At 36.0% G+C, this 24,612-nt stretch overlaps 2 protein-coding genes across 2 annotated transcripts in view; one reads left to right on the forward strand and one right to left on the reverse strand.

The window, feature by feature from the left end:
* INSYN2B (inhibitory synaptic factor family member 2B) overlaps window positions 1-17,077 on the forward strand; it is a 44,927-nt gene extending 27,850 nt beyond the window's left edge. The window contains exons 2-4 of the mRNA XM_013295214.3: window positions 194-2,372; window positions 5,654-5,728; window positions 9,354-17,077. Of these exons, the coding sequence (XP_013150668.1) occupies window positions 991-2,372; window positions 5,654-5,728; window positions 9,354-9,540 (1,644 nt within the window). The 5' untranslated portion in view covers window positions 194-990 and the 3' untranslated portion in view covers window positions 9,541-17,077. The remainder of the gene's footprint in view (window positions 1-193; window positions 2,373-5,653; window positions 5,729-9,353) is intronic.
* DOCK2 (dedicator of cytokinesis 2) overlaps window positions 1-24,612 on the reverse strand; it is a 197,898-nt gene that overhangs the window by 106,601 nt on the left and 66,685 nt on the right. The window contains 1 exon segment of the mRNA XM_055811904.1: window positions 17,085-17,180. Within this exon segment, the coding sequence (XP_055667879.1) occupies window positions 17,085-17,180 (96 nt within the window).

The following is a 24,612-nucleotide window of genomic DNA, read 5'->3' on the forward strand; positions in this document are numbered from 1 at the left end:
GGTGTTCTGTATTTCATATGAAGAAAACATTAGGCACTTCCAAATTGTAAAACATTTTTTCAGTTTCTATACAAGTATCTCACTGCCATGGTTAGAGAACAACTAGAGATGAAAAGTTGCTTAGGAGACAGCAGAAGAAAATGACCTTGTCTGGCAGTTTGTTCATCTACAACTGTTGTCTTTTTACTTGCAGGAAACATTATCCTGTTATTCTGCATTTGCTGGTTATTCAGTCTGGACTACTCTGCTGATGCCAAAGTACTTACAGAACTTCCCCAAAAGAAACAGTCCCTTGGATATGACTGGCCTTGTATTTGCATGAACTAACAGCTACACATCAATCACTTCTCTCACTGAAACCCACTGGATGGTGTTTTTTCACCTGGTCAGAAGTGGTGACATTTTGCTTAACTGTTTGGGAAGATTAGTTTCATTTGCAACATTACAAAGATGGCTGAAGATGAAAAACTGTCTCTAAAGAAAGCAATTCAGTTTGGTAATAATAGATATATTCTACCAGCAAAACTATGCGTCAGAAATGAGAATGCTTCCAAAAGTTATAATGCTTGTTGTTTAGACAACATGCAAGTAAAACATATGTGACTGATCCATTTTAAGAGAACCTGAATCACTAATGAAGAGCTGACTGTCAAATTAAGAGCCATCAGGAAAGCCACAGACTCAGTGTTCCCTTTAAATTAGTTAACTGTAAGCATAACAGCCTGTTGCAGTTTTGTAATACAGGTATCGTGTTACCTTCAAAACACAAGGATTCCTGCATTCCCTAGCTACAAAAAGTCTTTCCTTAAATGTGATATTTTGTTATCTTCGCATTTGGTCTAATCAGCAATTCAATTTGAAGGAGCATCCCTAAAGAGAGTGTGTCTGTTAAAAGTATACATAATAACAATAAGAAGAATGAAAAGCTTTGATTCTTCAGGAGTAAGGTGTTTGTTTGTATCTTAGGAACAATCTTAATATAGAGTTCAAATGACAAATGAAATGGGTCATAAAGAAACATGTTACTTACAGAGTTTAAATGGTGATTCAATGGCCCAGCAAAGCATGAAAATGCGCCCAGTGCTATTGAAAAGGAACAGTTTGGATTCAGCTGATTTTATGAGACAGCCACACCACCGCAGGACCAAATCTCAGCAAGTTCGATTCAAGGATGATGGTGTGAACGCAAAGACAGAACTGGATGCTGATCCTGCCCAAGATATAGCATTCATAACTGGAAAACCCAAAATATTTAGGGATCACAGTGCTTTGCTACATCCATCTCCATCTTTTCCCAGGGCTCAGAAGGGGCTTCGGAATATTGCTGTACAAACATCTCCTAGCCTCAGGAAACACTTCCCCATTTTTAAGAAGAAAAAACTGACTGTAAGCAAATCATTAACAGAAATGCCAAGTGAGCCTGCAAATTCTATCCAAGTAAATGGCAGCCTTTCTGAAAAAGACATTATGTCTTCAGATCTCTGTTACTTAAGAATAACTAATCATTTGGAAGATGGATTTAGGAATAGCGAAGTGGATGGTCAGTTAAGTCAAAGACCATTAAAAGCACAAAACAATGGACCTATCTACTCAGATGATTTCTCAGTCTCAGAGAAGACAACTGTTTCTACACAGGTGCCTGAATACATACACATGAGTTTCCCAAAAGACGGCAACGTTTCCACTGATGCTCCAGACACAACCATGAATTTAAATAATTCACTGCATTCTGCTACTGTCATAAATAGCAATGAAAATAATGAAAACGGCATGCTGTCATCTAATTCTGAAAAAGCATACCCTTGCCTAAGCAATTCTACTAACTGCAGTGAATGTAATCCTCATTCTGACTCTTGTGAAGCAGATAAAAGTGATTCTGAGCCGCTTGTAGCCAGCAAAGATGCTAGCAGTAAGGAAACTACTCCATTATCACCTCCATCAAATCACAGTTCATCTCCTTGTTTCCTCAGAGACTATCAACAGGCAGGAGAGCACAAAACAGATTCCAGCTGTGTAACATTAACAAATGATGATCACACAATAATGTCATTGACCAGCAGTAATGCATCAAAATCTACTCTGTCATGTAATACTGAAATCGAGAGAAATTCTACCCAGTCAGATGTTTCCCAGTGTAACAGCTGTTTAGAAGGATTTCACATAAAGTCTTATCTGCCAAGGAATGAAATAAAACCACAAATCAACAAAGAGATTAGCAAAATAAATCAAATTCATTTGGCACATGATGAACTCTGTGCCCTACAAGGCAGGCTGCAGTCTGTAGAGGAATCCTTGCAATCGAACCAGGAGAAGATTAAAGTCCTTTTGAATGTAATCCAAGACCTGGAAAAATCCCGAGCCCTCAGTGAAGGGTATGGTGCATTTTAATATTAATAATCCATCAGAAGTGTGAATTAGATGTTAGCATTCTTTTAACCTTTGCTACTGAAAGAATCTTTCCTGTGATATTTAAAGATGAGTTTGCAAAAATGGTATCTTATACCCTTTTTCTGGTACTTGGGCCTCAGTAGAGAAGCAAGTCTATCACCTGACTTGAGCTGACACTGCCTTTACTAAACCCAGTGTGACAGTTTATTAACTCCCTTTTTTATTTCGATTTGGTGTGTCAGGTACAAAGTCACTGACACCCAAGAGCTGGCAGTCTCCATCTAGCTAAAGTCTGCATGCATTATTAACAACAAACCCCAACACTTTAATGAACCAACGTAGTGTAATAGCAACCCAACCAGCTCTTACTAGCAAAGTCAGATATGCATTTATTGCCAAAGCAGTCCTACTGCTGAAAGAGTTTGTATCAGCAAAAACGTGCTCCTGTTCAATAAATTATTACTGCCTTCATAAGCAAGTAAAAGGATTAGTGGCTAAAGCACAGTATCTGCAAACATTTGGGGACCACATTGTAAGTTACATTTCATAATGCCACAAACAACATCGCTGCTTAAAGGGAATGCCTGAAGAATATGAAAAGGCGCAACGCCAGGTAGACTTCAAGAGCTTCAATATGTCAGGCAGATTTCACAAGAGCGGAAGATCGGTGCTTAGAAGGGATTGAAAATACGAACATAGAGCCCGTGAATCCTGTTAGCAAGAACTCACTTCAGAATCTCAGATTTTGGAATGACTGCTTTCTGCACTATCATAAGAATGCATGACCTGTCTTTTAGTATTCTTTAATAGTAACTATTTGCCAAGGCCGAAAGCATTATGTAACTTATTTATGCAAATTATTTCTGCATTATTTATAATAAGAATAATACAACAAATGCAACTAATGTTTAAGGATTGCACACCTTTGTAGGACAAGGTTACAATAGAATTTTAAGTATTTCTAAACAGGTTTTAGACTATCCTAATAATAATTTCCAAAAAATTAAGAGCAGCTCCTACTTATACTAAGTGTGGAGACTCCTTCTTGGGTAACATTTAAAACCTCCTTGGATGCCATTCTGCGCAACCTGCTCTAGCAGACCCAGCTTTAGCAGGGGGTTGGACTAGGTGATCTCCAGAGGTCCCTTCCAGTCCTGACCAGTCTGTGGTAACGTAGTAAGTATATCCATCAAATAATTTTTCGTCTTCAAAAAAACCCATAAATAAATCTTTCAAACATATCAAGAGAATACAGGTTCCATTCAACTTGATTTTTTTAAATCTGAAACATCAGAAAGTCTATGTTACAATATATTTACTTTTATACTAAGCACAGGTAGGCAGCTAGAATAATCATTTATGTGCAGCTGGTTTGTGTGTAAAACTACATCCTTAGTTTTAAAATCACATCATGTGTATCAATAGCGTTTACTGACTACAGTTAAGGAATAAATCTGATAATCTGCCACGTTTCCAAAAACTCTGCAAACACCACAGAAAGAGGGCTGCCTTGAGATTTTTGTGCAGGTTCAACCAGCCAGAAATAGCACAGAGCATGACACTGACTTGCTCACACAACGCAGCACTAGGCCTTTGCACTTGTTCCCTTGTGGACAGGAATGGTTTGTGTGGCTGTGCAGAAACTCTCAGGATACAACTGAAGCCACAATTTTACATATCCTAATTTTCTTAAAACTTGAAAATTAAACCTATTTTGAAGAATTCTTTCTTTCTCAAAGTATTTTATGTGGGAATTGAAATTACCTTCTTGCATTACTGATGAATAATTCTCCAACTCGCACTCCAGACATGAATTTAAACTCATTTTAAAAACTAAAATAAGTCAAGTTAACCTGTAATTTCACTCTGTACAGATTGCCTTTTTAATCTGGAAACATTAACCAATAATGTCCATCTGGCTGTTAGCACAAAAAGACTTCTGTTACTTTCCACTGTGCCCACATATAATTTTAGTCCCTGTAAAGTGTTTTCCATATAATTCAGCTCCAACTATCCTCTCTCAGAGGGTTATTCTTAGTAATTTTTCTCTATCCAAAAAGCTCACATGATTTTCTAACACTAACTTTGTAATAGCCTAGACACAGCACAAAAAAAATCCATGTAGACATACTGATAACAAAAATGCAAAAACATTTATGAAACACCGAACCACAAAATTTTGGTTTACAAGCAAGATCCAAGGGGAGGGAGTGGAAATCCAAGTATGTATCAAGTTTTAGCAGTCACTTGTCTATAATATATTTCATACCACTATTACCCCACTATGGTTCTTTACAAAATTACAGAACAAAATACCCACATTTTCTCCCCTGCACGTAGTTATGTATGACAGAGTGGACAAGTTTCAATTATGTTTGCAAACCTGACCATTACAAAGAGTAACTCGCAGTGAAGCACAGTCAGATTATACAGCAATATTTATAGTCCATGTCTGTTCAGTCACCACATGGCTGAAAACAAAAATTTTGCCAAATAAATTTTAAGTTTCACACTGAGATTTAATTATAAGCTTCAATCCATCTTGCTAGAATCATCTAGCAGTAAAACTGAACATTCCAAATACTCGTGGAGGTAGCGCAACACCACATGTGAAGAACCTCCACTTGAATTCCAAAAGCAATCAGAAAATTATATTGGTACAAAATTAACTTCCCTAATTCAAATAAAATGCCTTAAATATTAGTGTTATGCATCCTTCAGATGTAATGAGCCACCAACCTCAAACTGTTTCTAATGCACATCTCTCCTCTGTTATAAAAATAATTCAACTCTAGCTGATGTTAATTAGAAAAGTCACTTTTCTTGTTTTCTCAGCACTCCAAATTTGTAAACTATCAGCAGTAAAAACCTGACTTGTTTATATTCAAGTGAGGAAACATGAAAAGGGGAAAGAATGGAAATCATGGGGTAGAGACCAGATTGATTCACCAAAAGCATGGATATTCACATACTTTAAAATTTAAGTACCAGTCACATGCCTAAATGTTTGCATAACAAATACTCATGCAAGAACCAACACAACCAGAATCTTAACAGCATGAGATGGGAAGGCTGCAAGACAAGATGAAAACATCAATCAACATAGGGTTTGGGTTTTTTAAAGCAATCTTCTAATTTTAAAAAAATTTGACACTAGACTTTGTAGTAAGGATAATAGAAGTGGTGAACAGAATTAGTTTTATTCACGAAAGATTCAGAGATCTGTTAAATAAATACACGTTACATTCACTACTGTCTGTTACAGGCGTAACTTCTATCACACTGGTCAAGACCTCAACAACTGCAGCACCTGTCAGAACACAGCATGTATCATATACAGGTACTTCTTCACACAATTTTGTTTTGTCTGTATCTCTCACAAATGTACAATACAATGTTTTGCTCACAGCTATAAAAGGTCTCAATAATCATAAATCCAGTTTTTAACAAAAGACCAACTGAGACGTGTGAGGTGGTTGGTTTGTTTTCCCACATAGAAAACAACTAATATTGGTGTTATTTGAAAGAGGTACTGTACTTCTGAGATTCAAAATAGAAATTTCCCACTAATCTTTCACAGCATTATTATTGCTAGCATGCTTCAAAAACCTTTGGTGCCATTTCTGATGATGAAGCTCCCTTTGTGTGTTATATTTTAAAAGCTAGGGTTTCTGTAATAGGCGTAGATCTTGGAAAAGATAAACACTTAACTCTCCAAATGCAAGTAAGCTATAGCTACAGTTCATGTTTACATGGAAAACAAACCCAAAACTCCCACACGTCCCACATCAATAAATGTTTATTTGTTACTATTTTGAGAAAGTGCAATTTTTGTGTAAGTTAATCCAAATTTAAACTGCAGTTTATGTTGAACTCTTATGATCGAGAAACTTCATAGTACTGTATTCCAGAAGCTGCACGTTTCAAATGCTATGCCTATGCAAACACAATGTAAGAGTCTGGCTTGCCAGCCATTAACCAAAAAGCTAGCAGGTACAAAGTCTTGGCTACACTGCACATGTAAGTTGTCCACCTGGCAAGGGATTTTGTAGGGCTTGCACCAATTTACAAACACATTATCTAACCTCTGCAGCCTCAGCTATGAGGCAGAAAACACACACCTTCAGTTACTTGATTATATTTACAAAAATATAGGATAACAGAATTTCTCTTGTAGGTTGAAAACTTTTTCTTTATTTCAAAGAATATAGTAGTCCATTAGCTTCAGCTGTTTGTAACCAGTATGTCTTTAATTTTTTTATGGGTATAATGAATAGACTATATCCACATGGAAGTGTTTTTTACTCTGCATTTGCTACATGAGCCAAATTTATTAAAAAGCTTAACAAGGTAGTTAGGTAAAGTCAGGGTTGGTCACAGCATTGGAACCTATTGTTCCACATACAACTCAGCTGAGTACTCATGTCCTAAACCTCTGGTAATGAAACTCAAAGTAATTGACATGTCACAAATTAAACACCACATCTCCTCTGAGACCAAGTTGTTAGTGCTTTCCAGAGTCCATTCAATACCCCCGGAAGTTACATGACCTGTCTAAGAGCATAGACTGCTTCTGTGCAAAAAGGAAGACCCAAGACAAAAAAAATTGTCTTTACTTGGTCATTGTCTCCGGACAAACAGTCTCTGTACGTTTTTATTGGACCATACAAGAACAGAGGTCACTCTCTAGAATTTATGTACAAACAACCCTTTATCACGGGATGCCTCCTCTCTTCAGAAAAATTAACTATGACGCCTACCCTGCATTTTTAGTTTACACAGTTTCAGTATAGGGAAGATCCTGAGCAACAAGCACAAGTATTTGAAAGAAAGAATGAGGAATTAAAAAAACACCAATGTGCCTTTTTGATTTACTAGGTGGTTTATAATGTGCCTGGAACTTACAGTGCAACGATTAGTAGAATACACACAACAGAACACAGTTCCTCTGAAAAGTTTCTACTTTTAAGTGACAAAACAGGAGAGAGCAAGGACACAATAGTTTTCACTTTACAGACACGTTCCACAAATGTGGTTATGAAAAAAAGCATTCTGAGTAACTAATATTTGAAGTTCATAACATATTCGACAATATTCTGAAAGTAATAATTATCAGGTGTTACTCTAGACAAATCCATGCAATTCCTGTGTTTTATGTAGCCTAAAAGGTGCACGTAAGTATCATTTTCCATTAACATAGTATCGCTGTTATTAATTATAGAATCAAGTGATTAATCCTGCTCCCTGCTTTCCTGCGCTTCAAGAAACTAACTTATTAGTGATTCAAACACTGTCCAAGCAGAATGTGAGGTTACTGTCACTGAACCATCTTTATCATGTGCATTTTAAGCAGTGCCTGGGTCAAACAATGTACTAATCTCACATCAATCCCAGTGTGGATTACATTGATTGGTACAGTAATAGAGAGTTTTTCAGTCTAACAGTGACCAGGTCTATAGTAGCTCTAAGTTTAGCTTTACTAACTATCCAGCAGGTTTATGTGAGATGACTTGGGACTTTCAATCTAGATCCTGTAAGACAAATGTTTGTATTATAATAAACAAATGCAAGTAGCAACTGAAAAGTTATCTCCATGTATAAGGGACAGTATTAAACGAAGAATGACTTGAACTCTTGCCTCTAGAGATGATCTCTCCAGCATTAGAAATTTTAAAGATGGGAAGAAAAAAAGGACATGAGTAGATGTTATCCTTACATATAGTATAAAGCAAACATTTCTTTCTCCAACACGTGTGATCTGTGACTACTGAAAAGTATTAAGTTGCTGTTTTAGCAGGCAACTCACGTTTGAGACACACTGGTCAAATGTGTCATTTATATAACTTTTATATTTCTTATGTATTGCTCCTTATCCAGAGATCCCTCTCCAGTTATTCTACATTAGAATAACCCTATTATTTTTTTTTTTTGCCAGCTGAGTAATTTTATTTCATAAAAAAACCCCAAAAATCTATTACATGGAAAAAAAAGCTTCTAGTTAATTTTAAGATATCCTTCAACAATGTTTACAGATTTCTGTATACATACAGATACTCACAGTTAATAGTGTTTAAAAATATACATATTTACTAATTTTACAGATTTCTTCCTCTCAGTGCCCCAATCAGGTTCAGGGTCTTTATGTGCCATCTCAGCACCTCTCTGATGATTCCTTTTTCCTCCCAAAAAGCTTGCATTATGGAAAATACAACCAGTTCCTTTCTACTCTCCCCTCTGCCTGCTAAACCCTCCACAGCAGACATAGCCAATACAACTCCCGAACTCCTGCCCAGAAAAGATGGCTGAAATGAAGAAAAACCATAGAGCATTGCATCCTTGTCAATTTTTTTTTCTTGTTTTTGTTTAACTGTACTGGTTGCATCAGACTACTTAATCACTGTCCACATCAATTCTTTTGAACCTTATTTCTGCACATATCTGCTCTTACCTAATTAATGTCTTGGCTCTTATTTGACATCAATAATAATTATGGGCTTCCATGGAGAAAATGAGTTACATTCTGCTTTCCTGTTAACTAATACCACTTATCTGAAAGACTTACAGACTTGCTTAATTTCATATATTTTTGGTCCTAGCCAGTCTCCTAGCGGGAAGCATTCACATTTAACAAAGTTAAGCACGTGGGAGTTTTGATTTCGTGCCAAGCGTATGACTGAGTATAAAATCTGACCATTGAGTAAGATGCATTGAAAGGTCATCCTAGCACATTTTCATTTTTTCTCCTTAATTTTTGTCCCATTGTTTTGGCCACATTTCTGGAGTTCTTAACTTACATTAAGAAAAAAATTTCCCTCAGAAAAGATTAAAAGGTTAACTTTTTTTCAAAGCAGCAACCTTTGTGTTTTAACCAAGCTCCAATGACAAATTATTCTAATGAGGTAAGCATCCTTTCCACATTAAGAAATTTCTCACTTACTAGCTTAAATCTCTTCGTTTTTCCATAGTGTAGAATACGACTTCAGACAACAAGAAGGAAGATTTCATCAGATTTTGGAAACACTGGATCATGCAGAGCAAAATCCAGCTTCAGCTTCACCTCAGAAGCTACCATCTGATTATCCAGCTCCCGAGAAAAAGGAGTTAAGAAGAAGATCAAAAAAGGTGAAAAGAAAATGCTTCTGGTGGATTTGATTTCCTTCTGGATCCTTTTACATTTCAAAAGACACTGGAACACAAAGAGGTTGGAGACCACACACCTGAAAATGTGGTATTACAAAATCATAAAACTAAAGATTGTTTAATTAGAGTATCTGAAAAATCAAAAGAATTTAATTTACTGAAATCATCTCACTGCATAAAGGCACATGAAGATACTATTTTCAAAAAGAAATTGTTTCCTTCAAAAGGAATCTTTCTCATTTTTTCCAAGGACATTTTCATATGCTTTGAAAAGACTTTTTTTTTTTTTTCCAACTTTCCAAAAATAACAAGGTTTAAATCTCTGCTTTATAAAACAATGGTAGACAAAGCTAAAGTTGTCACACAGTCTTCATTTCCTATTTTAAGCAACATGAAAGAACTTTGGTGATCTTTAAACAACTCACACAATCAAGGACAAATCCAGGGGAATCTACATGGTTCAAACAAATCTCTTCTCAAAGGAGACAATTACACTTATTTCACATCCCCACTGAAATGCTTTTGTTGCTGTCTTTAATATTTAACGAGAAAAAAGGAATGTCAGGTTAAGTTTTCTCTGTCCTTGTACTGGTTCAATTTAAAAAGCAACCATTTAGAAGTTTCAGCCATTTAACAGACTTCTCTGAAATGAATCATAGTACAACAAGAGAGGATCAGTAATTTTAGTCTTAACCCCCTGCTCAAGCAAGGTCCAGTTAGGTGAATGTGAGTTCGGAGTATCTCCAAAGACAAGAATCCATAACTTCTTGGGGCAAGCTGTTACCATTTTTTTTCCTAACATCTAATCTGAATTTTCTGTTTTAACGTGTGTCCATTATATCTTGCCCTACCCAAAAACACCTTCAAGAAGAATTAGACAGATAATAAGACCTTGTTCCTAAGCCTTCACTTCTTAAAGACTGAACAAATCCAATTTTTTCTGCCTCTCTTCACATGTTCTGTGCTGCAGCCCACAGTCATCTTGATGGTCTCCCTCCAGTAAGCCAACGTCTTTCACCTACCCAGAAGCCTAAAACTGGACACAATACCTCAGATGTCAGCACACAGTTGCTGAATAGAGGGCAACAAACACTTTGGCTACTGTCTTGCTAAACTACTTGCCTAATTTGTACATTTAAGAGCTGTATCACTATACAAAAATATCCCAAGATGTGATTTTTTGGCCTTAAGATAAAAGTTGATACACAACAAAAAACTGATAACCAAAACAAATAGTATTTAATGAACTTATCTGTATTATATAAACAGATATATATGCTGAAAAAAATTTATCTGGTGGCAATGCAGCTATTTCTTTCCTTCAAAAATAGTGAGTTCCCAGCTAGCACAGGGTATGCCAATGCACCCTAATTTAGGGTTCATTATACTGCTATTTCACTCATGAAAATGTGGTCAGCTTTCATATGGGGGGTAGAAGGGAAAAGGTTTTCCAAAGTGAGTATAAAGGGCACACTGTAAGGCCCAAATAATGTATTTTATATTTAGTGGAATGTATTGCAGACCTTTTCTTAGAAGTTGCTCTGGTTAATCAGTTGAAATGGTGCCAGAGTATTCTGTAGATCAACCCCTGGATCTTATTTTTCTAAATCATATTGTATTAATTGTGCAATGTTAGTTAAAAATATCTGTACACTTTTTGTACACCTGTGTTCCTTGAATTCTTAGGGTTAATCACACATTTGAAAACACATTAAAAATGTTTTGCACAGAATTTTGTCTGGAAGAATTAAGTTTTTTGATAAAACTAGTCTTCATTTAGAAGAGATTATGCTATGTGACATGGGTTAATTTATCCAAATTCTAAAGGACAGATAGTTTTAAAAAAACATTTCCGTGTTCAGTCAGTATGGAAATGACAGACATGAAATTATCATTATTTTAGAGGCTTGTCAGAAGAAAAGCCTTATATAAATTTTTACTAGCAAAAAGGATGTATTTAGTGAGACAGAAAAGCTCTTCAATAATTATTTGTGGGTATAACAAAGGTAAGACATTATTACATCAGAACACGTCATTATATTAGACTTAAATACTGCTTATGCTGGTATGCCAACAGCATTCCTATCTTGCATTAGTGTCTATAATTGATATTATGAAGGATTTGTTAGTGTGTAAATGTTTCTTGTTTATTAAAGTAACATTTTAATATCCTCTGTGGCAAAGGTATAATAACTATCAACACCAACAGGCTTAACTAGCAAAACCAGGACAGGTTTTTTTCTGTAGTGAAGTGATTTTCAGTAATCTGTTATTATATCAAAACAATATTTTGTGTCTTTCTTTTTGTTAAGAAGCACAAAAAAGCTCATTTTAAGCTGCCTGACTTTGGTTTTGCATACATAATGAATATGGTGCTTTCAATATATTTTTAAAGGATCCAGATTACTCAGTTTAAACAAACCACAGTATTTTGGTTCACAACACAACACCAGTCAATTCCTGGGGTCAGTAAAACTATGCAAGAAGAAATATCTCTACTTAGTTTAAGGAAGTCCAACCAAAGATGGTTGTAAGGCTTTAAGCCTTTCTTATGACCTGAACAAACATCAGTACCTCCGAAAAACTCAAATATACTGATTTAAATAGTTACAGGATCTATATTTTCATGTCTGATCTTGATGGAATTCAGAAGTGTAAACAATTTTTAATCCTTAATCTCCCAGTCAAAATGAGCCTTTGGTCTCCATATTCCTGTTGGTTATTTTTCAGTTGACTCTCAATCGCTAAAGTATATGTTATCCATATATGGATATGAAATTCTCTTTTTAACATATGCACACACAGCAGTAGGGAAACACTTCAGGTACCTAGGCCAGCCAGCCTTCGGCTCCCAATGCTGCAATTTAAGAACATTTGCTTGTCTTTCAGCCTACATTCTGTTCCGTGTTTTCAAATTCACCACTAAGACATCTAATTTTCTTGAAAGAAAATATGAAATTACAGTGCTGCTAAAGCAGTGTCCTTCAGAAAGGTTGCTCCTAGAGTTCCCTGTTTCAGCACAAAAATTTTTTTTTGAGTCAGCAGTAGTGGCAATAGCCAGACAAGTTCTAAAATATGTATTTAGGGTCCAAACAAATGGCTTATCTGAAACACAGAACTCCCTCATTTTTCTTGCAGAGGCTCTGACTACCACAAACAAACCCCATGCAATAGTTTAAGAGAAAATAAAGTAAAAGTATGCCAGAAGTAAATTATTCCTACAAAAGTGTAAGCGTCATAGTTTCACAATAAAAACACATAAAACTGCACCTACTTAATGAGAGAAGACACCCAGTCTTCTCCACGGTAGGTCACACACAACAGACTTGAAAAAAATTAAAGACGACATTAGGGCAAAAGACTATTCGTTACATTATAAGGCAACAGTAGGAAAAGTGTCAGTCATGGTAAGCATCAGCCACAGCAAGAAGGTAAGGCCGCTTAGTTGCTGTATGTTTTGTTTAGATTTAACAGAAATTTGTATATCCTAGCAACACAAAAACCCTACAATTTAATAAACTTGAAACACATAGTTGGAGAATCTAAGCTATGTGAAAATATAATAATCATTTTTTGTTTTATTGTTAAATATTTAAAAATATTTTAGTAATTAATTATTAATTTGTATAGGAAATAAAAATATTATCACACACACACTATGTGATTTATGTCAAGACTGGAAAAGCAATAGAAATTGGTAGACTTCTAGAAGAAAATAGTATTGGCTATAAAAATTTCTCTGATTTAGAAACTCACAGTGTAATGCCTAAAACCAGCTCCCAGAGTAGGAAATAAACATTAGAAATATATACAAGCATGTTCTAAAAAACCAACAAAACCCCCACAAACCAACAACAAAACATCACCAAACCCAAAGCTGCTTGACAGCCCTTGCATACAAATGATTGTAGGCTTCTCTGAAAGACATTTAAATGACAACTGCAGTATGCTATTTATAAAACATTGCACAGAATATGGCATATTCCAAAATTGCTGTATTTGAAATTGCTGTTTTATGGGGTCAACCTAACTTTCTTTGAAAATTCAGAATGTATGCATAAAATTCTGATTTCTCTCTGTCACGTAACAGCAGTTCATGTAGGGCTTTTTATAGTTTGGTGCACTATAGTTCTTTCAAAAAAGCCACAATATTTAGCAATTATGCTAGCTTAGATGCAAAACATCTTCCTAATGGAATGTATTATCTAATGTACATTTTTAAAATTTCTAGGTTCTTTAAATATGATGTTATCTTTTGCAATAAAATGAGATATTTTTCTTAGGTTTCAGGAATCAATAACAACATTTATATTATAAAGGAAGTGAACAATTATTCTTTGGAAAAGGAAAACAAATGGGTAATGAATAAACAGGTCTTTCATGGAATCATTCAGCTTCTTCTCTAGGTAAAGGATCTTAGTTTGAATACTGAATAAAAAACCCTGTAACTTTTAGCTAGACCATGTGTATATTTGAATATATCAGGTTCTCCAACCACAGCAGCTCTGCAAAATGGTTTCTCTGATCATTATTTCCCCAAAGAAATTGTTTTCTACAGAAGTATGCTATCTAGAGTAGGTTTGATTAACAAAGCATGCTTTTTTCTTTTCAGCAAAGTTTTTATTTGTACAACATCTTACATAATTATTGGCTAAAACCTTTTCTGTGTAATATAACTACAGTCTTTTCCTCATGCTAAACTGATACTGTTAACAAAATCAAGTTTGGAAATACCAATGGAAATCTTTAAAATGTGTATGATGGATTTATGATATTTTTGTTTACTTGACCAAGCCAATACTGAAAACAAAGTACTTCTGTATTCTACATGCTTCCATATGTTTTACTTCTAGCTTTACTGTGGTAGGCCTTCACTGCATCACAGCACTGTTTAACTACAAGCCCAGACTTCACAGAAGCTTCAATAGCCAATTTCAGATAATACTTCTCCCTCCTTATTACAAGTTTAGCAGCAGTTCTACAACTACAGACAGTCAAGGCTTTTTTTTTTTTTTTTTTTAATAGTGAAAACAACCAAGCAGCCGTTAAAGCCTTCAACCTCCAAAACACCACAGTGAAGGCAGGATCTGTATTTAAGTCTTCTCTGCAGTAGTTGCAGAGAACCAGATTACTTTTCCATCACTAACGCCTTCTCCTGATGGGATTATGCCCTTCTGAGCCTGCTTCATACCTGTAATTACATGAACAAAGCTCACTGCATGCTGTTACCAGTTGAGCACAAGGCAGCACCTTCCCTTAGATTCAAATGGCACCACAGCAAGATAAGATACAGGCAACTGTAACCCAAAATCCTTTCAAATCCTTATCTGCCAACAAGCTAGACAATTGTGAAGACACCTGAATATGAAAATTAACCTGCTTATCCATGCCAGAAAGCAAAAAAAACTTAGGTAAATAAAATCTAGCACTCTATCAGGTGCAAGGCATTAAACTTGCAAGGAATTACAGGTCTTGTAAATTGTAACCATTTTTTTAATTAGTATAACACAGTATTAGCATTGGTTTTCACACAATTTTCAAATTCTAGAAGATTACACAGCAGAAAATAATAAAAATATTTGCAATTTTCAGAAACATGGTAACAAATTTAAGAGTCTAAAGCGTAACCTTCTGTTCCTCTGGAAGTAAATAACAGATGTAGACCAATTTGAAGTGTCGCTCATATCCATATAATATCAGCTACACAGTCTGTCTGCATCTATTCCATATGTCCCAGCTGTACTTGCAGAGTTCACCATACTTTTAGCAACTTCCGCTCACCTAAGCATACTGCAGAAGGCTGTAATTCCTATCTCCTTTATTTTTAAAAAATTTAGCATTCAGCTTTTCAGTAAGTTTGCCTCTCTCAAGAAGTTTCAAAACAAACCTGCAAATTAACTGAGTGAACTGGAGGTAGTACCCAGAGCACAAAATGAGCACATTTTGCCAGCTCTTTCTGAATGCAAAGGACCATTTTGTTCATTATGAACATGTCACATTTAAAAGACCAGTCTCTTGAAAAATCTTACCTCAGCTCTAGAAAAATCTGTAATTTATTGGAAATCTGCTTTGAAAAACTTCTAAAATGCCCAATATACATATATGCATAGGTGCTTATGAGCATTATTAGCATTCAGACATCTGCATTTTGAAATTACACTGGATTTAATCTTTTTGGGTAAAAAGTTGAACAAATTACAGTAGATGAGAGAAAGGAAAAAAAAAAACACACCAAGAAGAAAAAAACACCCACACTTTCCAGACCATTTTATTTAATTGTAACCACCTTATTTCCTAATGTTTTCTAATGATAACGATTTTTTTTTGCAGAATTACTAGTGTTGCACTTTGCTTCTTCCTTTACTTTTTATAGTGTCCAAAAATACTCCTTAATATATTAATTACATCATCCATGACATTCATATGATGTTTTCTTTGCAAGTAAAAAAACATTTCCAACCATTCTAGAGAACTGAAAGGTAAATGGGTCTTCATTCAAAACCTTCTCCAGTTGCGGCCATGCCAGAGGGTTACACACAGAAGAATAACACACTGGAGTTCTGATAAAAATTATATGATTTCTGAAACTTGCTGATCTACCACCAGTCTGAAGCAACTATTGGCAACTATCTCCACTGAAAAACTCAATTAGGAGATCGATCATTAGGAGACACGCATTCTCTAACTGGCAATGATCTAAAACATATTTTGGTTTACCAACAGAAATGAACAAGGAAACATGGTACATTTTAAAAGACTCACGATGTACCTTTTGTAGCAGAAACAATCAAGTACCTGCTGCTCGTGATTTTGCAGAATAATGTAAATCTCTAAAGACTAACAACAAATATGCATCTTCTTTAAGCGCACAGTCTGCAGGGTGACTTCCATAATTCCCACTGAACACAACTGGCTGACATTCTCACAAATAGTCTAAATCAAGAGGTACTTCATGAAATGTACTTAAATCCAAATAAATTGAGGCATTGGTACTTAAACATAACTCTCAATCATGACATCTCATGACATCTCAACAAAAATCTTAGGTGAGTGCACCACGCCAGGACATCCCCAGACATTTTCCCTGTGCACACAGGGCATTATCTTGCCCCTCCAGAAACAGAACCAGGAATGGCAGCTGTTCCATAGCAACTATAACCCAGCAAAAAGTAAAGCATGGAGAAAATGTTTTGGTTGTTTGTTTAGTTTTACTCAGACACTTCTACTTCAGATTAGTAGAAACACTATTTTCAATGTGTTAAACTATGGCCTTTAAGCAGGTTTGTAAAACTTTCTTTGTTTTGCAAACAGCAATTAACTTTATATTTAGTGTTTGTATTTTTAAGGTATGCACAAATCTCACAGTATTCAATTACACTTCAGAAGACACTACAGTGGCACAGCTGAAAGCAAAAAGAATAAAGCTTTAGATCTCTTATTTTAGATCTAAAAAAAGTCCACAAGCAAGGACTCCACCAATACCATATCTGCATTTTTTCCAGTATAACTGTAAAATTACTTTCAAAGCATTAAAAATACATTAAAATAGTACTCACAATTAAGGGATCATCTCGCCCCATTGTAATAACAGTTCTGTTCACTGTGCGTAATAACAGTACCATTATTTCTTGAATATGGTGATAAGTTGATGCCTGAAAATGAAAAAAATAAAATGTTTTAGTAATAAACCCATACTCTTGTAAAAGAAAGAAGAAACCAAGTAATTCCATGTTGACAGTTCAAGTTGTATAACATAACCACCTTATTAAAGAACAACTCTAATTCTTCTTGCTCACACTGCTCCTTAGTTCCTGCAATTTTAGTAGAATACTCATTTCAAGTGGCACAGTCAAACTTTCACCCTACCTATCACAAACCTTTTTTTTTTTTTTTCTTTCAGATATTTACTTCCCATCCCTCGCTCAACAGACTTGTGTTTTCCCAGTAACTGTGTCGCCTGTAGCTTAACAGCAATACCCTGGTGACAGACAGCTAAGGCAAACTGTATCATAGTTCTCCACATCTGTCAATGGCCCTCAGGGCAGTCTGGACCTCAGTAATATTCTTAATTGCAGTCACAAGGTATATGATTTTTAGAAGACAAAGTTGTCTTGATTCCACTTTGCAGCTCTGTGAGGGTACAAATTAAAGACTGTCTGTTCTTTGGTCCCATTGCTAAGGTACTGGTCATGTTGCCTGCAAAAGGATGCCTGATTATTTATTTTAAAATGCTGAGCAGAGGGGTATAACCTTCTATTCACCAATGTCATTGACCTTATTCTGATTCCTAGACAACTTTGGAAACTAGCACGCAACAATCAAAGAAAAAGTCTAAACAAATTTCTAATAGAAAAAAAGAAATTAGTTTACACCAAACAAGGAGTCTCTTTAATGTCACATGTGGTATGGAAAGAACACAATTATAAAAGCCATGGTGATCTCTTAACAGTATTTTAGGTGTTGAGCTCCAATACCACCCCAAGAGAAACTTCTGACTTTCTTTTCCTGCCCCACCCCGAGGCATACAACATTGTCTCCTTCCTTTCCGCTGTTTTGATTAACCTGGATCAGGCCAGAATCCCCCACAAGAGAGACCTTCCTCGTGTCTAGCCATTTAGCCTTATTGCGTCCTTTGACTATGACACATGTAAGCTTAAATGATCTTCTTGCCTGTCACAGTATTTCAAAAGTTACTATATTATATGAATGAACAACGTATTCACAGAATATTTTGCTTGCTGGTGTTGTTTTGTTTTTTTTTTAATTTACATTTCTCTGGTACACTCCCATATTTATAAAAAGACTACACCTGACAGCTGCAGCATAGAAGACACATTTGTTCTCACAAAGCTGCTTTCTCCTCCATCTCCTTTGCTTCCCAATATGCATACTGTGAGCTTTAAGGTTTATGCCAGTCAAATAACATGAAAACCATACAGTGCATTGGCTCTTTGTATTTTAAATGCACTGGAAGCAACAGTGAAATTAAAAATAAAAACCTACAGTGCATCTCTCCCCACACCAACTTTAATAACTAACCAAATATTCTTCTGTCTGTTGGGGTTTTTCCCCTATTTTTTTCAAATCACCTGAAAAATCTGAGATAAAACTGCACTTTCTTCCAGTAAAACATAACCACACTTTGTCACACAGCAAAGCAAATTCTTCAGGTTTATGCAGAATTCTAATCAGAAAGACACTTTTCATTTGAAGAGCAACAAGCAGAATCTTTTGGCCTCTTTGTTGCAGAAGCAGCTTTCCATACTCATTAGCATTACAGTAATGTCAAAGTAACTTTCAAGTAATAATTACCTTCAGATAAAATACACTCTGGGCACATTTTTGATACATCTTCAGTGTATGCTGTTAATGAATGTTGTTTTATTTACAGAGGTCTACACAAATTTTCTGTTTTGTTTTCAAATCTTTTTCATATATCTTTCTTGAACTTTGAATAGAGTAATATATTTTTATGATTGTGCACATCTGTCCAAAAGCAGTTTGCCAGCTCTTATTCTTGAGTATTTAATTTTTTTAAGAATTTCAAAGATTGCTTTAAAGTGTAGAACATTTGTTAGCCTGTGCATTGAGATATCCATCAAAATTTAGCATTCTATTTCAAACAAGCAAACAGCTGTTGAAAGAATGCAGAGGACCTGTGGCAAGCCACCTGACAAAATATGTAATTTTAGCAAGTTACCAGTTAACAAAGCAGTAAAGGAAAAGTGAAGCAACTTAAAGTCCAACCCTGTCCCCGAATTTTTCATTTCTTATTTTCATCAATTTGAAAATACAAACATGAAATTGAGAAGCTTCAATATTTAACTTCCCCATAACTACAGCAATTATGCATACCTTTATCTCAACCATAAAACAAGCCTCTTTAAAGTTATACGGCTACACCTATATCAGCAATATGGTTCAGAACAAGTTTTGAGGCAAATCCCTTGATCGCTTCCATTTACCATGTACTGCTTCTGAGTGGTTTTGTTGCATACAAACTAGATTATTTCCAGACTGAGATAAACTAGAAGCTCCTTGACAGTGCCAGAAATGAAGACATGAAGTTCTTCATCAACGTTTGGGCCACACTAGCATAAGGTCCCCTGACATATTACGATTCAAAATATATTCATTTATCATAGCTTTCTTATAATATTGATTACCACTATATTGAAAAAAAAATAATCAACAGCCAACAACTGTAAACTACATAGTAGCACTTTACACACTGTCCCTGGGCACAGGGAAGTCACTTGTTCATTAGTTTGTGTATTGCCCCCCCAGTCCAAAGATGAGGGCTCTATCTAACTTTGCTTCCTGACACATTTCAGTACATGCTGTGCCATTATTAGTAACCGTTCAAAACATTACATAGTTGTTTTAACAGTTAGCCGTGACTCCATTATTAAATATGAGCTCTATTCTGAATTCAAAAGTAGCGCACAACACGCCTTTCCTGGAAAAAGCATAACATGTGCTCAAGCATGCAAAAGTTATTTTCTGCTAATCATTTGATTTTTCCGAGAAATGTTAGCAAATGAATTTAAGCAGTTTCTTTATGAAACTGAAACTACCTTTCTCCTTGATAATCTAGGAAACAATTAAGCATTCAATACTGACATTACTAACAAGAAAAATAGTGTTTTCACACCTTGCCTATACACAGGGGTTCAGCTTTTAACTAACAGCTTCTAGTTTCAGAAGGCAGTCTAGCAACCAACTGTAACCTGTATTTTCTTAAATCATGTTTCACTTCACAAGGACAACATATGTTTTTAGTGAAATCTGGAAACCCCACCATTTGGCTGCAGTCCATTTGGTTAAACATAAGACTTTTCAGAAGCTAAATTAACAAATTGTACCATATAAAAATGTTCTCTTGGAAAACATGAACTTGATTATTCCATTCAATAAAATATGGTCATCTAAAATGTATGCTTGTCTTCACTCTTCAGAAGGACTTGCTAGGTGACCAAGGCATGAAACAGAATTCATACATGGTATGCAGGTCAGCAATAGGAATTCTCTCTCCAAACTCAAATACTTTCAGATTCATTGATGGATGGATGGCACGCACTGGACCACAAATTACTTAACAAAAAATCCGAACCAAACAAAAAATCACTCTCTTTAAAAATATCTGTGCAGGGTAATAGTGTTTGATTTAGCTTTCACATTCTACTTAAACTTTTACGGGGTGGGGACAAAAATTAGAGTAATTCCATTATCTCTGAGTCAACCACGCACTTCAGAACATGACAGAGTGCTCATTTATTTGGACAGTGACAAACACGGACTAAAGTGAATGGCCCCTTCAAAATTCTATTACACAGCCTGTACTTGGCAGAGTCACCTCTTTGGTCAAAACATTTCAACTGTCCCAGCTGTGTCCCTTCCCAAACTTTTGCCCAACTCCAGCCTACTCCCTGGCATGGGGCAGAGTAAGAAACAGAGAAGGCCTGGACACTGTGCCAGCACTATTCAGCGATAGCTAAAATTTCTATTCGTGTGTTATCAACACTGATTTGGTCACAAATCTAAACCACAACACCATATGGGCTCCGTGAATAAGATGAACTCTATACTAACCAGATCCAGCATGCTTGCTTTCTTATGTATCCAGTTCTGTAACTTTTTGTTCCCTCTCTGACATACACACACAAAAAAGAGCACACATAAAAGGATAAAGATATTTAAAAAAAAAACCACAACAAAACCTAGTTCATAATCATGCATTGTTTTGACTGAAAATTGTCTGCAGAAGACTTTAAGGTAACTGGCCCTAAAAGAACATGCAGGTTCCCTGACTAAATTCCTTTGAAATTCTCTTTTACTAAAGTCTTAAAATCTGTCATAAATTAGGCAAATGCTTTACAAATTTCTGTACAATTCTAAAACACTTCCAGACTTGTTCGTTAATATAATCAGTTTAAAATGCAGCTGCTGCCAATTACTGACTTTGCACACAGAATAGGAAAAGATTATACATCTCACTTCCACTTTTATTCTCAGCCAAGGTGATATTTTAGATGCAAAGAGAAAGTTTACTATTATTCATGTAAAAACTATAAATAAAAACTTGTTCTAATACAGTAAATATTAAACTATAGGATATATGTTATTAAAGTCATCTTATGGAGGGCTATCAGATTTCATGCAGTGAGGTTGTAAAGGGGAACAAAGGAAGTGTTTTCAGGTAAAACAGAAACAAAAATCAGGTATTTCACCATGGCCTTTTTCAACAACTTACATGTCTGAGGTTTACTATATTTTACAGGTACTGAAAGCACACAGACTCAAGCTATGAAGCTAATTTTAGGCATGATTCAATCAAAACAATGTCATCTATGTCCAAAACTTATTTGCTGTAGAGGCAATTTGAAATCAAATATAAGCATCTCACCCAGATGCCTAGCAATGAATGCCTATCCATAAAAAAAAATGTCCTTAACATAAACCTGTATTCTTAAAGATGTACTTCCTACCTGCAGCACCCAGCAGCTAGACAGCAGCTGACAAATAGTGTTTGAACACAAGGATGTGATGACTCTCTCATGTTCCCAGTCGCTAAACAATGTAGAGCAAAACAGTAGAGCAGAGCTGGTAATGTCACAGTACCTTCTTTAACAAAGAAAATACTTTCTTCAAAAAATCTGTAATAATTTCAAAGATCACCTTCACAATATAAATTTTGACCACACAAAACACAGAACAACTACTGCTGCTTATTTTTTGTTCTTTGTGTATATACTACTTCTGGTGGTTTTGACAGAACAAATCCAATACAAAAATAACAAATTTAAGTTCATAAAAAGTTTTAAATATTAACACAAACCCAAATTTCTTTATTGAGATGGAAAAAACCAGAAGAAATATAGACAACATGTTGGTGTTTTCAAGACAGAGTTAAGCTTACAATTAATGTTGTAATGTGAGTCTGCCACTAATGCCTGAATTTTTCTCCTCCAGTGGGTCAAATCATTCATTTCCTTAGATGCTAAAAGATAAGGCGATGAAACGTTCAACAGAAAATTACATTAATCTTAAGGTTCAAGGGCAGTCCCATAAGAAATAATTTGGTTAATTACCAAAACAATTCTCTATATCAGACTGAAAAGATACTCTGAAGGAGACCACCCAAACACTACTACGATAAAATTCTGGACATACAGTGAACCTTTTCCATTTGCCTGTATGAGTATGGAAATACAAAATGTTTCCTATTGCAAGTCAGAACTTTGAAACAAGATTTTTCACTTCAGCTGGAAAGTCAACATCTATGTTGCACCCAAGAGACATCTGCACTGTCTGAAAGACAAATTACTGTTTGATGCCTTAGATACTTCTGTATGGAAGGTGTTACATTCCTTTGGTCTTTTTTCCTCCTTCAGGTAAGTCACCTCAAAAACAGATTTTTAGTGCTGAAGCAGGACCAGTCTTTAGCATAGCTAAAAAAATGAGACTGTGACCCACAGATTCTTGTTGCAGCACTTATCAAAACTAGCCGACTGCAACTAGGCCTTTACCATCCCATACCAAGTTAATTTCAATAAGTAGCTCCTGCACCTTGCCCCAGCACAGCCACCAATCCCCACAAGGTTTCAAAAGTTCATCTACTGTCCGTGCTGTTTCTTCATCCTCTTCAAGCCAGTCCACCCTGATTCTTGCCTCTGCTGTGTCCCTTCTCCAGGCTCCTCTTCCAGTCAGCCTCTCCTCATCTGGGCCCCCTTCTTCTCTCTGCTTCTCCCAGGGCCTCTCCTTGTCTCTCTTCCATACCCCTTAGAGCAGGGGTCCTCAAGCTGGCCCCCACTATTTACAGAACGCCCCCGCCCCCCCACTGGGGGTTGGGGGGGGGAAACCAAGTAGCCGCAGAAGAATTCCTGCCACTTCATCCACACACCAGCCCCCTGGTTAAAAGGTTTGAGGACCCCTGCCTTAGAGCTATTTAACTCCTTCACAGGAACCAGCCACAGCTGCACCTTATCCATGTCAACCAACCCACTGCCCCTGAAACCAGCCCACAGCTATATATTATCAATGTTAATTAACCCAGCTTCATTCCTCTCTAATTCCTCTACAGATTCTCTGTCAAGGGAAGAAAAAACTACTAGTAAGTCATGCATTTGCTGTTGTAGCTAAAAAAAGAAAGTCTTATATTTAATGCCATATACCTTGTCCCTGTTCAGCAATTGCATTGCCAGAAGGTGTGCCAGGGTATGTATTTTTTCCTCAACAGAAGCACCTTCTTCTTTTGTTGATGTCCCAACTATTCTACAATGTTTCTTATGAATATGATGCCTCCAGAGGGATCGTCGTGCTGATAACCACTACTGGATTTAAACATAGTCCAAGGGACTTTTCTCCTCATATTAGAAATTCATCAGTATTTATTGCAAACACAATCTGTAGATAATGGCCAAAAACTTCTCACAGAGAATCTCCAGTTTACAGGTTACACCTTCCTTAAGAGAAACTATTTTTAAAAAATGCCACTTTTGTTTTAAACAAATGTGAATGTGTGGTTGTTTTGTTGTTTTTTTAATGTATGTGTTTTAAATTCTCAGCAATTTTCATGACAATGTGTTACATGTTGCCTAAAAAGCCATTGTTTATCGTAGTACAAAAAGGTTTGTCTTGTTACCTCCTCCAATAGCAGTAAAAGCACAGAATGCATTACATGCTTTTAAACATCACCATTTATACAAATTACATAATTTTCATTGGATTGTTACAAGACTGACGTCCAAACCTGTGAAGAGTACAATCACCCATTAAACCTCCATTCTCCAGCTGTTTAAACATACACATCACACTGATCAGTGAAAAAAAAACCCCAAAAACCCCTATTATTAAAGACAATGCTCTCCTCATTGATAGAATGCATTTGATTTTAAATACAGCTGAGTATTTGCCTAATGTTGCCTACTCCAACAGGTCCATGTTCTTCCTGTGCTGAGGACCCCAGAGCTGGACACAGTATTCCACAGAGGACCTCACAAGACCGAAGAAGCAGAATTGCCTCCCTTGACCTTCTGGCCACACCTGTTTTGAAGCGGCCCAGGACACTGCTGGCTTCCTGGG

Source organism: Falco peregrinus, chromosome 8 (genome assembly GCF_023634155.1).
Source record: "Falco peregrinus isolate bFalPer1 chromosome 8, bFalPer1.pri, whole genome shotgun sequence".
Classification (NCBI taxonomy): domain Eukaryota; kingdom Metazoa; phylum Chordata; class Aves; order Falconiformes; family Falconidae; genus Falco; species Falco peregrinus.